General features: G+C 48.0%; 1 protein-coding gene across 13 annotated transcripts in view; it reads right to left on the bottom strand.

Moving 5' to 3' along the window:
• Positions 1 to 380: 380 nt before the first annotated feature.
• LOC100059576 (butyrophilin subfamily 3 member A3) overlaps positions 381 to 17,692 on the bottom strand; it is a 42,266-nt gene continuing 24,954 nt past the window's right edge. For 5 of the 13 annotated variants that reach the window (XM_070245345.1, XM_070245349.1, XM_070245350.1 and 2 more), the window contains 10 exons: positions 13,200 to 13,338; positions 12,331 to 12,468; positions 9,904 to 10,251; positions 6,714 to 6,995; positions 6,398 to 6,598; positions 6,080 to 6,100; positions 5,959 to 5,985; positions 4,929 to 4,955; positions 1,727 to 1,753; positions 381 to 1,318 (listed from right to left, as the gene is read on the bottom strand). In XM_070245345.1, the coding sequence (XP_070101446.1) occupies positions 675 to 1,318; positions 1,727 to 1,753; positions 4,929 to 4,955; positions 5,959 to 5,985; positions 6,080 to 6,100; positions 6,398 to 6,598; positions 6,714 to 6,995; positions 9,904 to 10,251; positions 12,331 to 12,412 (1,659 nt within the window). In that variant the 5' untranslated portion in view covers positions 12,413 to 12,468; positions 13,200 to 13,338 and the 3' untranslated portion in view covers positions 381 to 674. Of the gene's footprint in view, positions 1,319 to 1,726; positions 1,754 to 4,928; positions 4,956 to 5,958; positions 5,986 to 6,079; positions 6,101 to 6,397; positions 6,599 to 6,713; positions 6,996 to 9,903; positions 10,252 to 12,330; positions 12,469 to 13,199; positions 13,453 to 13,648; positions 13,982 to 17,692 lie in introns of those variants that run through there. The other 8 variants (XM_070245343.1, XM_023624662.2, XM_070245351.1 and 5 more) reach the window with 5 other exon arrangements.

Genomic DNA, 17,692 nt, shown 5'->3' with positions numbered 1-17,692 from the left:
TTCCTTCCACCTGGTGTTGACACAAAAGAAGAATCTAGATTCTTCTCCTTAATTCCCTAAATTAAAACAGCACAAGTTTTTCACAAGTAACAGAAATTTACTGAGGTTTGGAAAAATTGGTGTGTTTAATCCATCCCGGAATGGGAAATATGTAAAGCAAAATAATAGAATCCTCTTAAAAGTCCATCAGCCATCCATTTCCCTGGTAATTTTGGATGTTTTTCTGGACAGATAGTACGGATCCTCCAAGATAGAGGTGGGGACCCACCCTCAGCCTCTGGGTTCTTCTGCACAAACTCAAGTTGGATAAAGTAAACTCTGCTTTATTCTGCAGAGTAATTCAGCCCCTCATCCCCTTTCATATCTAAACAATAAAAAGATCTCATGAAATATTTTTTATTATCAGAAAAAAACAACTTCACATAGTAAAATTCAGCCTACCCCAAACCAGCTCAGTCCACTTTTATAATCTGCTACCTGAGCACAAGGCACGAACTAACTATTCTCATAATCACATCCCCAGCAATCTGCATCTATAGCAGGAGGACAAGGCTCCTAGCCATCCAGAACTCACCTCAGAGGCCTTTGCCACAGGGAGTCTGCAGCTCTCAGAAGAGCCATGGTGAGGGCTCTGGGACAGTGATGGGGCCCTATATGGACACAGCCTCAAGGTTTCAGGGGAGTAACGGAGATTCAACCCCTAGAGGAGCACTATCAACACCAGAGCCTGAGCTGAACCCCTCCCCTGGGAGGCTCACAGGCTCTTCCACAGAAGGAGAACTGTTAAGGGGCACAGGGAACCCCTCAGGCCCACCCTCCATAGGGCAGATGGTCAGGGACACATCTCCTGACTTAAGCGTGAAGTATGGAAAGAGCATCCCAGAGAAAGAAGCCTGAGGGAAGGAGAAAATGTGGGAGCCATCAGTCATGTTATAGAAGGAGACATCCCCTTCATTGTAGTCCACGAAAACCCCCACCCTGTGGGGAACTTGCCTAAGAAATAGCAAAGTCTGAGGGATAGTACAGGCACAATAATTCTTTTCATAATGCCCCACAATCCAGAACCCCTTCTCTGGGCACTCTCTGTACCAGCCCTTTCTTTTCACATCTTTGCTACAGACCCCCAGAGCCCACTCGCTTCTGTCTCCACTCCTGACCGCCACCTCCCAGTAACAGCGCCCTGATGTGATGCCCTCAAGGCCCAAGATACTGCAGCTGCCTTCTGAGTCCACACAGGTGTCCTTCCAGGTCAGACTCATCTTTTCATGAGAGACGGCAAGGCTGGGATGGGCAGAGCCTGGATCCAGAGTGACAGACCCTACAGAGAGAGTTACCAATCATGCAAGGCCCTCCCCTGCCCCACAACAAGGGCATACAACCATCCCCCAGACACTTAGCTGCCTGGAGGGAGGGCTAAGCCTACTGAGATGAGAGCCTTGTGACTCAAGCCTACAGCCCTCCAAGCAGGAGAAGAAACCACAAGACTGATTTAGGGGGTAGATATGTCAAGGGCCCTTGAGGACCAACTTGGACTCCAAGGGCTGAAATAGATCTATTTAGCATCTAGTATTAGCCACAAGCCACCAGCCCCAACTATGTGACTATCACTGCCACATCCCACACCACCACCACTGATGGTGCCAGCATCTATGTCACCACAGGGATCTGAAGGAGAGCCAATGCGGGCAGCAGTAGGAACACTCAGCAAGAACATGAAGTCACTCACAGGCCTGGAACTTCTCCTTCCGCCAATCTAGAAGAGAACCACACACTTCATATTAGGGATTTGCATAGACTATACACAACAGGGTCAGCATCTAGTCTTCTGAAAAACACTGATACAAGAGCTACAGGGGAAAATATTTTGGAAACATTCAACTGATACATTTATTTCTTTTTTACACACACAGCCATCATGCTGCAGCCTTCCCATGAAGGCTGAGCCATGAAGCTTAATACTCAGGGATTGAGAGGATGGATATCAATCTGAACATAAAGATCATTGCCCAGATTTCACTACCAAATTATGCTTTCTCAAGTCCCTAGTCACATTCATCCTGAAAGCTAGGTTTTCTTGAGAAAGTATTGAAGAGATCAAAATTTCCGAGGCCTCCATTTAATTATCAAGAACTAATTGAGCTGAACTTGTAGCTTGCCTCTAAGCCATGGGTAGAGAGAATACAACTTAGCTGAGCTGAACTCAGAAGATGACTATAAACCATGAGTGAAGAGAACTCAGGATATAGGATCAGAGAAATCTTGCCCAACAGGAGGCAATGAAGAGGTTTCAAGGAAGGGAGATAGATGGTCAAAGCAGGAAAGACACACATTCAGTGAGAGGACAGACACTAATGAATTCTCTTACCCTTTTCACTGGGTGGGGAGAGCAAAAACATCCCTATATATAGGGGATAAGCCAAAAATATTAGAGCTAGTCATCTACTTCCCCCTCTAATTGCCCAGAGAGATCGAAAGCTTCCAGGAGAAACTCTATGTGGTAGGCTCCCAAAGATGTCCATGTTCTCAACCCCAGAACGTGTGAATATGTTACAGCAAAGAGAACTTCACAGACGTGGTTAAGATTAAGGATCTTAAAATGGGGTGAGGGGTATGGGGAGAACAACAATGCCCCAAACAGCTAGATAGGATCTGCCCCTCCTCAGCAGACCCCAATCCTAGGATCTTAAGATCTAAATCATGCTAGTCTCCCCAGGGTGAGGACCTCATATGACTAAGGGGAAAGCACAGTGAACTCTCTCCCTCACTGATGTGAAACCACACAATCTCTTCCAAACTCCATAGTCCATTTTGGGAAGAAGAAAAGAAGACCACTGACCAAAGTAAAGCCTATATAAGTCATAAGACCCTGAAATGTCTCCAGTGGGAGAGTTGTTGCCTCCAACAGAGTGGAGACTCAGGAACAAGATTCAAACATTTATAGAAATAAGTAAACAACATTTTCTTGCACATTTGGTATGTAAATTTGTGACCACCATTCCCACTTATACAGGTTCATTCAGAGAAATTGGCATTTCCATCTCTATTGATTTGCTTGATGGAAATAAGATCACATAAAATGACTGGGCTGACCCATGTGGCCCTTTAAGAAAAATGAACTTTAGTTTACTTGTTCTTCACCAAGACATCAGTTGACACCCAGCTATAAATTTCTATCTCATAATTGATAGAGATTACCAAAGAAGAAGAAGGAGAAGGACAAAAGAGAATTGGCCTTTAATTTTGAGATTCTACAATGTGTTGAGTATTATGCTATTCTTTACTTAATTTCCACAGCAAATCTTTAAATTACAAATTATTTCTCCAATTTTATGAATAAAAAGAGATCAGATATTTATCAACCTCACACCATGAACCTGTCAATATGAAAATGTTGATCCTACTGTATGGCATTTGTCCATACAAAATAAAAGGATATACAAGTATACATTAAAACACATGCACTTTAACTCAGCAGATAACAGGGAGAAGGTAAAAGAAGACTATCTGATCCTGATTTTTAACAAATAAATCCCAGGGAGAATCAGTAAGGTTCCCTAAGGTAGATTCCTCACTCATCTGGTCCCCAGGCCTCCTTCACCTGCTGGCTTGTCCCTCTCTGTTCTCACAGTTTACATCTCTGAGGGTAAACAGAAACATCCAGAGCAAGGAAAGGGCGTGTTACACAGGCTCAGAGGGCACAGATCCTTAACCAACCCCAGTGCTAAAGGGTCCTCTGGATAATGCTTCCTTGCTCTAGGATCCCCCATACCACACTCCTGCCTTGCCTGTTACTGGAAGATTGAGATGGTCTCTTTATCAGAGGCAAATTCAACTAGATGATTATTTCAAAATGGCTTAAAAATAAATATAAGTCTTTACCAAAATTTCTCACAGAGGTACCAAGGAGTTGATTACATTTCATGCACCAAAATAACTTGCAAACCCTCTGTGTACTCCCCAACTCAAACCACCAGGGCTATGACTTGTGGTCTCTCTTCCACTGCTCCAAGCCTCTCAAAATCTCTACAAGGCGAATCTCGGGCATCCTACTTCTTTTTCATGTCCTCCTCTCTTCCTCCTCCTAGTCTTTTCTTCCCTGATTTGCTCCCCACTCTTTCTCTGGTAAACCATTTTAACTCCTCTATGTTTCTCCTTTCCCAATCTTCAAACATTGCCCCTAATAAACGCAACCAGGGCTGAGCCCATCAGACAAACGCAGAATTCTCCCAAAAGGAGATAATGATTGTGAACAATTACAAGTTGCATTTTGTTCCTGTTATACAAACATATACACAGAATTTTGCATATAATTTCAGATCTTTCCCAGACCCTCACACCAGAAGTCCATAAACATCCTGGAGGTTCTGGACCCCACATTCAGAACACCTCCTCTACAGCAACTAATTCCTCAGCAGCCAAGGAATCTTGGAAGAAGAAACTCAGCTTAAACAGGGAGTCAGAGCATGAGGAAGCAAAGAGAAGACCAATATCCCAGAAGAAAACCAAAAGTAGATCCAAAAAGGGGAAGAATTTGGGGACAAGAAGGATCCAGAACCAAGGACCCCCTTAGGAAGACCTGAGTCCTAAGCAGGCAAGACTTCTGAAATCTTCTAGAGATCAGAAATTCCTGACCTACATAGTCGTTTCCCTGCTCCAGTCTCTCCTTATAACTGACCTCTCCTTTGCCACTGCACCAATGAGAAGCACCAGTTGAATGAGGTGTTTTGGGGGGTGTTCTAACCTTAGCAATGACCTGCAGCAGAGGATGGGTCAGAATGGAGACAGATCTGTGTTCTCAAGGAGGAGTCCCTGCAGTCTTAGAATGGAGGCTACAAAAGTGACAAGGAAAGCAGGGACATCAACCCATAGAGAAGGGGGCAGGGTGGAGGCTGGAGAGGTGAGGCCACAGGAAGCTCAGAATCACTCACCCGCATACAGCTGGGCCTTCCTCCAGGCTGAAAAAGAATACACCCTGGTGAGACCTTGGCCAGAACAACCCTGCTCAGCATGAATCTACTGGCCCTTGCCTCTCCTCTGTTCTACAAGTGAGACTATCTACAGGGAGAGAGCTGGAGAGAACATGACCTCCTGCAATGTGCAGACAGCAGAGTGTTGTGGGATATTCTCTGGACCACAGGTCAGGAAGTCTGCATTACAGGTTGAGCTCCACACTGTCTTGCTGCTGCTGTGTGACTTTTGGCAAGTCACTTAGCTGTTCTGTGCCTCAAAAACCTCAAAAATTCTTATTCTATCTGCATTCACTTTTGCAACTAAGGATCAAAAATTGTACTGTGTGTGAAAATATTTTAGAGAATATAAATTGTTCCATAAATGTAAGAAAGCACTGTCATATCCAGTCTTATTCTGGCAAAGATATATCTACAAAATAACTCAAAATGGGGAATGATGTAAACACAGAGATATAAGGTGAGCTCTGGGGTTAAAGTGGCCAACCTTTCTCAGATAAAATATTTCTAGAGATAAACATCACTATTCTGGGACATTGACAACTCATCCTGCCACATTCCCATGCTTGGTCAGCCCATCACTTCTGGATCAGCACCTTCAGGAAATGGAGAGAACAGACTCTCCCAGGATGGTGTTTCAGGAGTCACACTCCTAAACTTAATGGTCCCATTTATGTAGAGAGCTCCTTTAACGAAATCTCAGGGCAGCTGGCTTTCGGCTTCCAGGTACTGACTGAGAGCTAAATGCATTGAAGGCTAGAAAACTAACAATATGGTGGGTGGGTCATGGTTGGAATAAGACCCAGGACACATGACAAACTCCAGAGGCCACCATCACACTCAGGTTCCCAAACACTGGGTGGGAAATGGCGTCCCAGATCTGGGAGAGCCCAAGGAGCAGGACTGTGCATCCCACCAGCTTCCATTTCTGCCCCTAGGTAAGGGGGTCCACATGGCTGTGCCTAGACAGAAACAAGGAGAGGGGACTCACCAGCCAGGTAAACTGATTTCCTCCAACCTGAAAGACACCACATAGGAAACAGGTGAGCTAAGAATCAGACTGTCTCTTACAAAGGGGATGCTGAGAGTTCAGGAGGAAAAGCAGGACTTACTGAGATCTGCCTGGAGTTCATCTGAAAGAGAGTGAAAAAATAAGCATGAACTCCCACCCATAAGAAAAGTAAAAACTGTGTGCCTGAAGAACCTACAAGAAAGAATCTCCCTGTACCCTCGAAGAAATTCCAACTCCAGACCCATCTGAGCCTCCGTGGCGCCCCCTGTCCTCTCTGGATCTCCTTAGCCACCTACTCTGGGCCAAGGGCTCTGGATCTCCCTGGAGAACGAGAGCCCTAGACTCCAGCCCTGTGGTCAGCTTGTCCCTCTCAGCACCAGCTGCCACCCTCGCCAGCCTTGGACCTGTCCGGCCTCACCTGTGGCCTTCAGTGCCTCCTCCTTTGTCTGACAGTCTTCTTTCTTAGCCCGGCGCAGATCATCCAGTTTCTGCATCTCCTGAAACTTTGCAGAACGTTCTCTCTTGGTGCAGAAGCCAGCCCCAAGGAGTAGGAGCACCAGCACAGTCAGGCTCACCATAAAAGCCAGCTTCCACGGAGAGGCCTGGGGGAAGAAGGGCTCTGCAGCCCAGCCAGAGACCCCATTAGGGGTAGAGCCCTGGGCAGCCCAGCCCAGCACACTCAGGGATGCTGGCCCCTTCCTCTGGACCTGCTGGGAGCAGGGAGCAGCACTGACCTGGGATGAAAATGGCCATCGCCTTCTCCTGGCCCAGGATAGGGTTAAGGATGGAGCAGGTCACATTCCCCGCAGAGCTGTCTCTCACCACCAGAGAGGCTTCCACACTGAACAGCCCTTCCTCATCTTGGGCATGGGCCTCAGAGAATGCCAGGAACTTCTCTCCACTGAGGTCCCTCCATTGCACCTGGGGCTTCGGGAACCACCCTGAGGCCATGCACACCACGCGGATGCCATCCTCCTCCAGCCCTTTGATGTACACCTGAGGGGCAGAGCCCACACCTGCAGAAGGTAAGCGGGAGAAACATGGGAGGCCGCCTAGGGCCCAGGGATCCCAGTAGTGCCCACATGTGCACAACTCCAGGGGGACCCATTCACATTGCATTCTGGGGGCTCTGTGGGAAGGCCACCCCCTCCAGGGAGCAAGGTAGCAGCCCTGCCACGTGGAATAGAAGGAAGGAGCATAGGACCCATTGGAGGCACAGAGGACAGGGGCTTGTCTCCCCCACCATGCAGGTGGAAAGGCTGATGCTCAGAGGAAACAGAAGGAATTTAGTCCCAGGCTTTATCCTTATCCTTCACTCTTCTCGCCTCACATACTCTCTCAGCACATCTCCTCCACACCCACTGCCTGTCTTTGTAAATCACTTCCAAAATTATGTCAATTGACAACCCTGTCTCCTGAACTCCCCTCCCTTATATCCATGTCCCTGTGGGTTATCCTTACCAGGATTCCTCACATACACTTCAAACTCAATATTCCCAAGCTAAATTCATGATTTGGTCCAAGCTGTGATAGACTAATTATGTCATATTCCCAATTCGTCATGCTTCTTTATATCCAGCTCACCCTCTGCCACATATTTTCAGTGCCTTCACACTCTGCCTCTGGGCTCAATCATGTGACTTGACGTGGCTCAAGCAGAGTTTTTAAAGTGCCTGTGCCTTTGGGCCTGCCCTCTGCCATGGGAAGGATGTGCTTGGGCAGCCTTTCCAGCTGAAGCTTTCCTAGATCAGCCAACAGCCAGACGGATAAAACCCACGAGAACAAACCCAGCCAAGGTCTGCATGGTGCCCTCTTCAGCTGACTATAAGGACAAATAAAAACTAAAAGTAAGAGGCTTAAATCTCCCTGTTGAAAATAAGGGAACAGATTCCCCTCCCCTCTTTCTTCTTAGAGCATTTACTTTAGAAAACTTGTAATTGTAGGTACTTTCTCCCCTCTTTGAAATGCGTATAAATCCTTTTTGAAAACTAGCCAGGCCTTTTGCCAACTTTATGACCCAGGAATGTCTTTCTCAAGGACCTCAAAGCCATCTCTTTGAAATGTAAACAACAAAAGAGGTAGCACTCCACTTTCCCCTTCCTGTGGGAGGGTAGGAGCCTAACTTCACTGGGCACCACGCTCCAAATTGTAAAACCACCTCCTGTCATGAAGATATGAGAATTTGCCTTTTTTCTGGATAAAGCCAATTAGCTAACATAGATGTTCACCTCAATTACCAGGTAAATTTAGAGTAAACTCTGTGCGACAAATGGTGCTGTCAAGTCCTCTTACTTGAGGATTAGTTATTATTTATCTTGAAAACATGTATGTAATGGATTGTATCTGCTTGGCTTCATAAATGGGGGAGATTTCCTTCTGTCTTTGCAATCTCTTAGTAGATTGTCAGTGAAGTGCATCACATTCTGGTTTAATGCCCATTCAATAAAAAAACTGTTTTCTTTCTCTACTACCTTTGTGAAAGGATTTCTGGGTTGGGAGGTTTTGTTTTTGATATTTCCCCAACATAACCAAAGATGTCTAAGTAAGCCCAGTTAAGATTAGCCAAATACAGCCCAGATTAGCTGAACTTTCTTAATGCCTGATTTAAATAAATGGTTACGGCTGTGTGCCATTGAGATTTTTGTGGTTGTTTGTTACACTGCTTTATTAGGCAACAGGCAACTAACGCATAACTATCACTATTCCTACCACTAAACAACAAACCCTGAGAGACTCTATAATCCCCTCTCCCCCTTCCAAACTCTCTGTGTCCCCAAATCTACTCACTTAGTTGGGTCTACTTTCTAAACCTCTCTGATGTCTGATTCCTCCTGTCCCACCCTACTGCTGCTTTCTGAAGTCAGGCAGTCATCCTTTCCACCTCATAACTGCATCCACGCCTCACCTTGCTCATCTTCCATCCATCCTCCTCACAGCTGTCAATCAAACATTCCCAGTACTGCTCTGTTTAAAACTTCTCAGCAGTGCTTCCAAGTTCCATAACACAGCACACAAAGTCTTATTTGCTCTGGCATCTGCCTTCTCTCTCAAACTCCTTCTCTCCTCTTCCCGCCCAACTTCTACCACCTGTGCCCCGCAGGGCCCATGCACTCCAGCCCCAAGGACCATTTGATTAACTGCTAATAACCACAATCAACATGCTCTATGTGTGCCCTGCCTTCTCACGTTCCAGTCCATCAACCTCAAGGGCTCTTTGGAACCTTGTCTGGTGAACTCAAGTGCCTGCTCAAGTGTGAACTCCCTAGGAGCTTCTCTCGATCAATATAGGCAGCATTAATCAACCCTTCTCTGTGCACCGTATACCAGAAACATCTCTTTATTCCACTATTGTCACTTCTTACCACCTTCCCATTCACTTCTCTTACAAACCATGATGGCTTCCTTGTGTGCCCAGAACACACCTACCTCTGGGGTTTCACGCTGGGTGTTCCTTATGCTTGGAACTCTCATCCCCCAGATATCCACTTGGCAAAAACCCTACTTTCTTGAGCTTTTGCTCAGCTTGTCAATAAGGCCCACTGTGAGCCCCTATGTAACACTGAAGCCTGTCCTCCCTCCCTACTCCCACCTTCTGGTTCCCTTCCTCTGCTCTACTTGGCCATTTATTCTAAGTACTTAGCACCTCCTAACATTCTCTATAACCCATTTATCTATTTATTTATGTATTGCCTCTAGAATATAAACTCCACAGGGCAGGGATCTTTGCTTGGTTCACTGATGTACCCAGGAGCCCAGAACAGGACCTGGCACATAGTGGGGGTTCCGTATATTTGTATTGAATAAATGAATGAGTCAATGAGCCTCCTTTTACACATCTCTAAAATGATGGGCTGATCTACATGGTCTGAGATTCCTCCCAACTCCAATACCTTAGGACTCAAGAACATAGATCAAGTCACCAACCTGCCACCTTCAGTTCCAAACTGGCCTCTTCATAGAAGCCTCCCTTTCTGAAGAAGCAGGTATATAGCCCATTGTCAGAAGCCTGGACCTTGTGGATTTGCACTGCAGCCTCCCCCTGGGTGAGGAGGTCCCTCACCAGCGAGGTCCGCCCTGCATACTGGGCCATCTGCTCCTCGTTCTGCTCCCGCTGGTTTTGATAGACGAACACAACTTCTGAGAACTTGGAGCGGAACCACCTCAGCTCCATGTTCTCCACACTCATGGTTGGGGACACACGACAGGGCAGTGTGATGTCCCCGCCTAGCGTTGCCACAATGGGGTCTGAGGGGCCAATCACGAAGAACTCCTCTGTGGACACAGACATAGAGGTGAGAAAGTTGGAGAGATGCAGACTGGGAACAGGGAACACACACGATCAGGTGGGAAGGCCCAGGCAGGCTGGAGGCAAGTGTCGGATCAGCTGACCTGATGGATTGAGCTATAACAACTCTGAACCCGGGCGAGATCTTCAGACCACAACTTTGTGACCCAGAAATGATGCCAGGAACCGGCCCTGTTGCTGAGTGGTTAAGTTCACACACTCAGCGTCAGCAGCCCAGGGTTCACTGGTTCAGGTCCTGGGCACAGACCTACACACGGCTCATCAAGCCATGCTGTGGAAGCATCCCACAAGGAAGAACTAGAATGACCTACCACTAGGATATACAACTATGTACTGGGGCTTTGGGAAGGAAGAAGAAAGAGGAGGATTGGCAACAACTGTTAGCTCAGGGCCAATTTTCCTCACAAAAAAAAAAGAAATGATGACCAAGAGACTGCCTTATCTGCCTGTGCTCCTGTCTTCACAGCCTTCCATGAAGGACTCTAACTCAGTGGCTTGCAACCTGCAGCATGCATCAGAATCACCAAGAGGGCTTGTAAAACACAGATTGCTGGGTCCCACCCCCAGAGCTTCTGATTCAGTAGGTCTGGGGTGGGCCCAAGAATGTGCATTTCCAAGGAGTTCCTGGGGATGCTGATACTGATGTTCCAGGGACCACACTTTGAGAACCACAGCTCTAACCCAGCCCCTCCAGGGACAGGACTGAAAACTGACCAAAGAGCACAGCTGTGGCTCACATCAGAACTCTTTGATCATTCAGCCACACCCAGGAACTTCCCCACTCCCACTCTTAACTTTATTACTGGTGCCCATGTCTTTCTCCTCTGCTGAATTACATCTGTAACTAGAGCCAAATGCTATTTCCATTAAAAACCTGCCCTCACTCTCACCACTCACAGGAGCCCAAATCACTGCTTGTTAAAACAGAAGCTTTACCCTACTACCACCCCGTCAGAGCCCTTGGCCTTCTGAGGCCTGGTGGACGGGCCACAACATGACTATTCTGCAGGACAAGCCTGCTGGACCTCCAAACAGCGACTTCTCACCTCCTGTGCTCTTCGACCTTGGCCTGAGTCACCATCGTTTCTCACTTGAGGGATGACAGTGACTAGTCTCCCCATGTCTATCCTCTCCCCACCCCTACATCTCGGACCCTTTTCACCTATAAGTGAAACCATGTCCCTACTCTACTCAAAGCCCTGCTTGGCTCCCCAGCGCCCCCAATGGCCTACAGGGCCGACAGGGATGACCGCCAGTACCTCTCTGCCCCCAACTCCTGATTCTCTTCCTCTCACTCATTCTGCCCCAGCCAACACTTGCCTTCTCTGTTCCTTGAACACCCCAGGCACATGGCCAGCTTTCCACTGGCTGTTCCCTCCTACAGAAACCCTCTTTCCCTGGAGATCTCACAGGCTCACTCCCTACCCACTCCAAGTCTTTGTCCCACCTCACTGACTACACTGATCACCTGATTGAACACTGCTGCCTGCCCACACTCCATCTCCTGCACCCCTGACTGCCCCACCCGACTCTACTGCATTGTCCCATCCTCTCAGCTCCTCTAACTGACTGTAGGTTTTGTTGATTTGTTGATTTATTATTTACTGTCTCCTGCTAGAATGTAAGCTCTGTGAGACAGGGAATCTGTCTGTTTTGTTCATAGAATAACACCTAACACATGGTCGACACCTTATAAATATCTGTGGAATGAAATGAACTAATGAATGAATAAGTGCTTCAGATACCAAGGAAGCCCAGGGGAAAAAATGAGGGAAAAGACATTTTCACATTTTTGATAGTTGACTTTTTAAAATATCATAAACTCCTCATGGGATAATTATCAAGGCCCCCTACCCTCATGTTACGATTTAGTGCCTCTTCTTAAATGTTTAACTACAAGTAGTTGTTAGGGAAGAATCACAATCCTTCTATATCCAGAGCCCCCACAAATAACCATCCATTCCTGATGGAGAGAAACCAGCAGAGCTCCTGGGGGCTCCCACCAGCCAAGGGAGACACACAAAGAGTAACAGAGACACACTTACCTGCGGACCCCCCGGTGAGCAGCTGGATGAGAAGCAGGGAGGTGAGATGGCAGAGCACAGAGTGGCTGAAGCAATCCTCCATTTCCTTAGAGCTGGGGAGAGAGGTCAGGAGGCAGGGCCAGCCCAGAGTACTGGGGCCTCAGAAAAGAGAGTAGGACTCAGGGCTGGCAATAGACTCCAGCAGGAACAGAGCCTTTCCTACTGGCTCATTATGCTAATGGAGTGGTGGGCCCCACACAACTCTGATGCCAAGAAAGGACTGAGCCAGGCTCCTTCCAGCCCTTTTGAATGCCTCTGTGGTGCTAGAGGCCATTAGGCTTGCTTGGGAAACAACCACTCCTTCCTTTCCCACCCCATCAGCACCTGCAGCACAGCCCCACTCTGCCCAGAAAACCAGACTCTTCCTTTCTCAGCACCTGGGGCCCCATGGTGGAAACCGTCCCTCCATCTCTCCACTGTTCACACACTGCTGGTAACGCCCCAGGACAGGGGGCCCAGATTCAGGCCCCTCACCATGAAGGACATGCCAGCTCCTGCCTGCGGTTCTGTTGCCCCATAACTATGAGCAGGGAATCACTGAGAAGCATCAGAGACAGACTACATCCTCCTCAAGGAGACCGTGGCTCCCGTCACAAGCACCCTGTCCTGCTGTTGTTTAGTTCACCTGAATCTCAATCTCACCCCAGCCCTTTCCTTCTAGAGTCCAAGGACATGGCCCTGCACACAGCAAGTGCTCAATTTCCCACTGATGAGTTAATCCTCTTCCTCTCTGTATTTGTGGAAGGTTTCAGTCTCAGAGTAGAGGATCCCAGAGCAGCAGAGACTATAAAATGAGTCCTAGTCAGAGAAAAGACCTCCAAACTGCTTACTTTGGAGAAGTGAGACAGCCTATGGTTCTGGGAAGGACAGATTCTGGGGCTGACTGCTGAGTTCTCCTCCGGACGTGGCCACTCTCTGTGCTACTGCCTTAGGCAAGTTTCTTGACCTTCCCAGCCTCAGTTTCCTCATCTGCAAAGTGAGAATAGTAACAGCATCTCGCTCCCAAGGTTGTATGAGAATCACATGAATTTATATTTTTAGAGTCACTACATGTTCTGGAACAGGACCTGGTCCTAGTAAGTGCTACAAAAATATTATTAAAGTAAATAAATAAAGGTGCAACCCTCACTGTGCTTGTCCTGGGTCTTCCCAGAGCCGCACTACTATCCAACATCCTCCCACCCACCCCAGTCCCACCACATTCTCAGCCTCCTCCTCACAGCCAGCTTCTCCCTGCTTTCCTCTTCCTTGCACACAGGTGTCTTCAAAACCAACTTACCTGCTTTGAAAGGCTGAGACTTCTGGAGCATCTTTAAATCAGCAGCTTGACATGGTTCAGGGACCCCAGCAGACCCCAAATCTGCCCCCAAAGTTTGCACCTGCAATTAGCTGCTCAGAGCCCCAAACCCTGCTTCCAGATCCAATGCTGGGTGCCACAGGTTCCTCATGTCTGAGAAGCAGGTGGTTCCCAGGAGAGCAGGGAAAAGCAGAGCCTGGCAAAGGTTGCAGGGATGTCTATAGAGACCAGGCCCTGGGGCCCCCGCTAAGCGTCCCCAGACAGAAGAGTCCACCCTTCTCTGTCTCCTTCCACCACTTGAAAGTGAAACCTTGCAAAAAGCAATCCAAGCAGACTCTGCTCTGCCCTGTGGACAGCGCACCCCAGTTATCAAGAAGGAAACAGCATGATCAGAGCAGCAAAAAGAGGGTAGGTACAGATACACTGAAACAACCCTGCGGGTGTCCAGAGAGAGACGCAGACTCAGTAACCATTTGTTGAACAACTGCTACACTCCAGGTGGGCTAGCTTCCAAACCACGGATGTAGGGACTATGGGTGTTACAGCCAAGACTAATACCTAGTCCTAAGTATAGGTCTGGCTGTACTGGCTGTTCAGTACTGAAATGATTCCATGTCAGTTGATAAATCACACGGGACCACGGCCCCTAGTGTAGCTGCTTTTCTTTTCTTCATCAACAGATGACCCACGAGCTCCCCACAAACTGGCAACTGAGGGGTTAACACTAGACATCAAGAGCTTTCAGTTCAGCACCAGGACCCAGGCCCTGCCCACACTGAATGGACAGTGCCCTGCAGGTTGCTAATGTTCTAATATCCCCCATGGCCTGGGTACAGCCATTCAGACCCCCTCTCTGCCAGGCTGCCATGTACACCAGGAAAGGCCTGATTCTACAGTCTCCAAAGGAAAACCACAGAGACTGGGTCTTCCTCTCCAGCCCCTCACTTCCTGTGACTTCTTCATCTCAGTAAAGGGCACCTCTGTTCACCCAGTCATATCTGGCAACAACTCGAGGGTCATTCTCCTCTCCCACTCAGTCTACTTCCAATCTACCAAAAGGTTCAAGATTTTTCTCAAATCCATATCCACAGCCAGCACCTAGTTCCAAGCCACCCTCATGTCTCACCTGGCCCAAGCATGGCCTCCTCATGGATGTCCTGCATCACCTCCAACCTCATCTCCTCCTGTTCATTTTCCTTCCAAGGTCAGGATCCTCTCAAGTCTGCTAATGTCAACTCTCTGCCTCACCCTTTCAAGGGATTCCTCGGCTTAAACTTCTTCTCAGTGGCTCCCAGGCCTCCAGCTTCCTCTCTGACCTCATCCCGTTCCTGTCCCAGCACTGGCCTCAGGTGAGTTCCTCCAGTTCACTGAGCTTTCCCAGCCTCGGGCCTCCTCACAAGCCACTGATGCTCCTGCTCTCTCTCTCCTCGGCCAAACTCCTCGCCATTCAGGTCTCACCTAAAGTAACCTTCCTCGGGGGGCCTCACTGACCTCCTGATCCCCATTGTGTGCCCCATACACATGCTGGTTGGGGTTTTGGTGGCACTGTGTTGTCGACCACAGTCCTGGTGTGTGTTCATCTGTGGAATGTCTGTGGACTCAAGAGGAGGCACTGTGTGTCCTGTTCACTTCTGCACACCAGCCCTGATGCAACGCCCGGCACATAGTAAACACTGAACAAACCCTAGTTGAGCTCATTTGCAAAGGAGTTGCTTCAGCAGCACACTGACTACTCAGCTTTGTCCAAACTCAGAAAAGATTTTAGTCCACTGAGAAACGTGAAGAGAATAACTTGGACCTAAACAAGTCAGCCCCTGGACGGATGCAACAGCTCCACCATCTCCCCCTCTCTGTTTTTCTATCCACCCCAAACATAAATGTGTCGCGAATTACATCACCAGGCTGGAAACTTCAGGCTCAGCCACCTCTGACTGCTCCCTCAAGCCTGCCCACAGCTCTGGTCTTCACGCGTTAAGTGATTTGGGCTGGTGTCTCCCTCGCTGCACTTCTGCCAGGTGGTTGTTATTATTATCCTCATTCTACAGATGAGGCAACTAAATCTCTCAGTTTCACAACCACACACCCAACAAAAACTCTCTCAGCCTGGGGCTGGCCCCACAGCACAGTGGTTAAGCCTGGCTCGCTCCACTTGGGTGCCCAGGTTCTTGGGTTTGGATCCCTGGCACAGACCTACACACCACTCTCATCAAGCCATGCTATGGCAGTGTCCCACATACAAAATAGAGGAAGGTTGGCATGGATGTTAGCTCAAGGCTAATCTTTCTCACCAAAAAAAAAAAAAAGAGAGAGAGAGAGAGAGGAAGATTGGCAACAGATAGCTCAGAGCAAATCTTTCTCATCAAAAAAAAAAAAAAAAACCTCAGCCTGTGTTTACTCTCAGTTGTTCTAAATGACCCGTTGTATTTCTCTTGGAGCAAGGACTGACTGACCCACTGAGGCACCAGAACGCTTGGTTTCTGCCTGGAAGTCTGGTCTGAGATATTAAAACCCTGGGCAAACTCAGGACTTCTAGGTATACCTGAACACATCCCAATTTGTCATCCCCAAAATGTCCATTTCTGCTAATATCCACTTTGACTCAGGAATATGTGGAAAAATCCATCCTAATCAAAAAATAACTAATGAAACAAGGACCAATATTAGCCTTCAGGTCCACCTCCTGCCCTCTACCCCCCTCTGTCACCACCCATCCCTGCCCAATGAGATTTCTCAAGACAGAATAGAGAGACATTAGGAGAATTTTATGAAAAGGCAGAAAGAAAAGAAACAAATTTTATTGACTACTACTAAGTACCAGGAAGTGTACTACACACACTGTATTTATTGCACGTCATTCTCACAAATGCAGAGAGGAAGTAGGACACGAGCCCTGGCGTCTAGTAACATTTAATCCAGGAACCTCGTAGAGGAAGGAGGGGCTAGAGCTACAAAGAGACTGCCCTCAACCACCCACCCAGCCCAGCCCAGCCCAGCCCAGCCCAGCCCAGCCCAGCACCCAGCTCCACACACTCAGGGCGAAAGAGGAGCAAGAAGGGGACCTTGGACTCAGTCAGAAATGACCCAGGATGATACGGCCAGAAAGCTTATCTCACTCCGAATGCCAGCCCTTTGATTCCATACTGGGGGAGGGGAGGGAGTGACAAAGCTCGGGGAAGACTTTCCTAAGAGCATTGGAAGGACACTGAACACACTGGCAAGAAGGACAGCAAACAGCAAACTCCACTGCTGTCCCCCAGCTCTTCAGAGTCATGTTCCAGCTTCTCTAACGATAAACACCATTCACTAGCCACAAAGGATTTTTCTTGCTCAAAATAGAAATTATCCTAACACTAACGGGATTAATGTTTTACTTTCCTCTTAATAGACATACGATAGCTCTTATCTCTTAGTTGCTTCAAGTGCTTTCAAGGCAGATAAACACCTGAGCCATAAAACAAAGGTGAATGTAACAGGAATTTGGATTTTAAAATGTGACAGTTGACGGAAAGGATTAAACCCCTTTTCTTAAAGGTGCAATCCAGTAAAACTTAATCTGTCTTGACACTGTTAAGATGAGGGTTCACTGGGTTATCTTTTACTGCAGGAAAAGTTTAAGAACAGTTTTCTGCTTGTTTATTTTCTGGAAAAAAAGAAAAAGAAAAAGAAACACACGCAAGGTGACGGTTTTTGTCTTGACTTAAAATTCTTCCTTCCTTTATCTAAGGAGCATGACCCTAGCTGGGGATGGAGCTCTGTCTGGCAGCCTGCTGAGCAGAGCCCCAAGGACACAGTCAGTCGGGCCATCATCCTCTTCTGAGCCTGCGATCTGCCCCTGTGGTGAGGAGAGCCCTTCCCAGTCAAGGCTGTCATCCCCACAACTGAAATATCCAACCAAAGGAGGCTCTGGGGATTCCTTAAGCCCCTCACTCGCTCCCAGGAGTGGTCACTGCCTGTCCAGCTCCACCCAGAGGTCAGCTGCAGAGGCTGCCTGGCCGGCAGCACCCACCCCACCACCCTCTGAGTGGG

The sequence above is a fragment of the Equus caballus genome, chromosome 20, assembly GCF_041296265.1.
Source record: "Equus caballus isolate H_3958 breed thoroughbred chromosome 20, TB-T2T, whole genome shotgun sequence".
In the NCBI taxonomy this organism is placed as follows: Eukaryota; Metazoa; Chordata; class Mammalia; order Perissodactyla; family Equidae; genus Equus; species Equus caballus.
The sequence above is the reverse complement of the archived record's forward strand: the minus strand, read 5'-3'. Positions and strand labels throughout refer to the sequence as shown.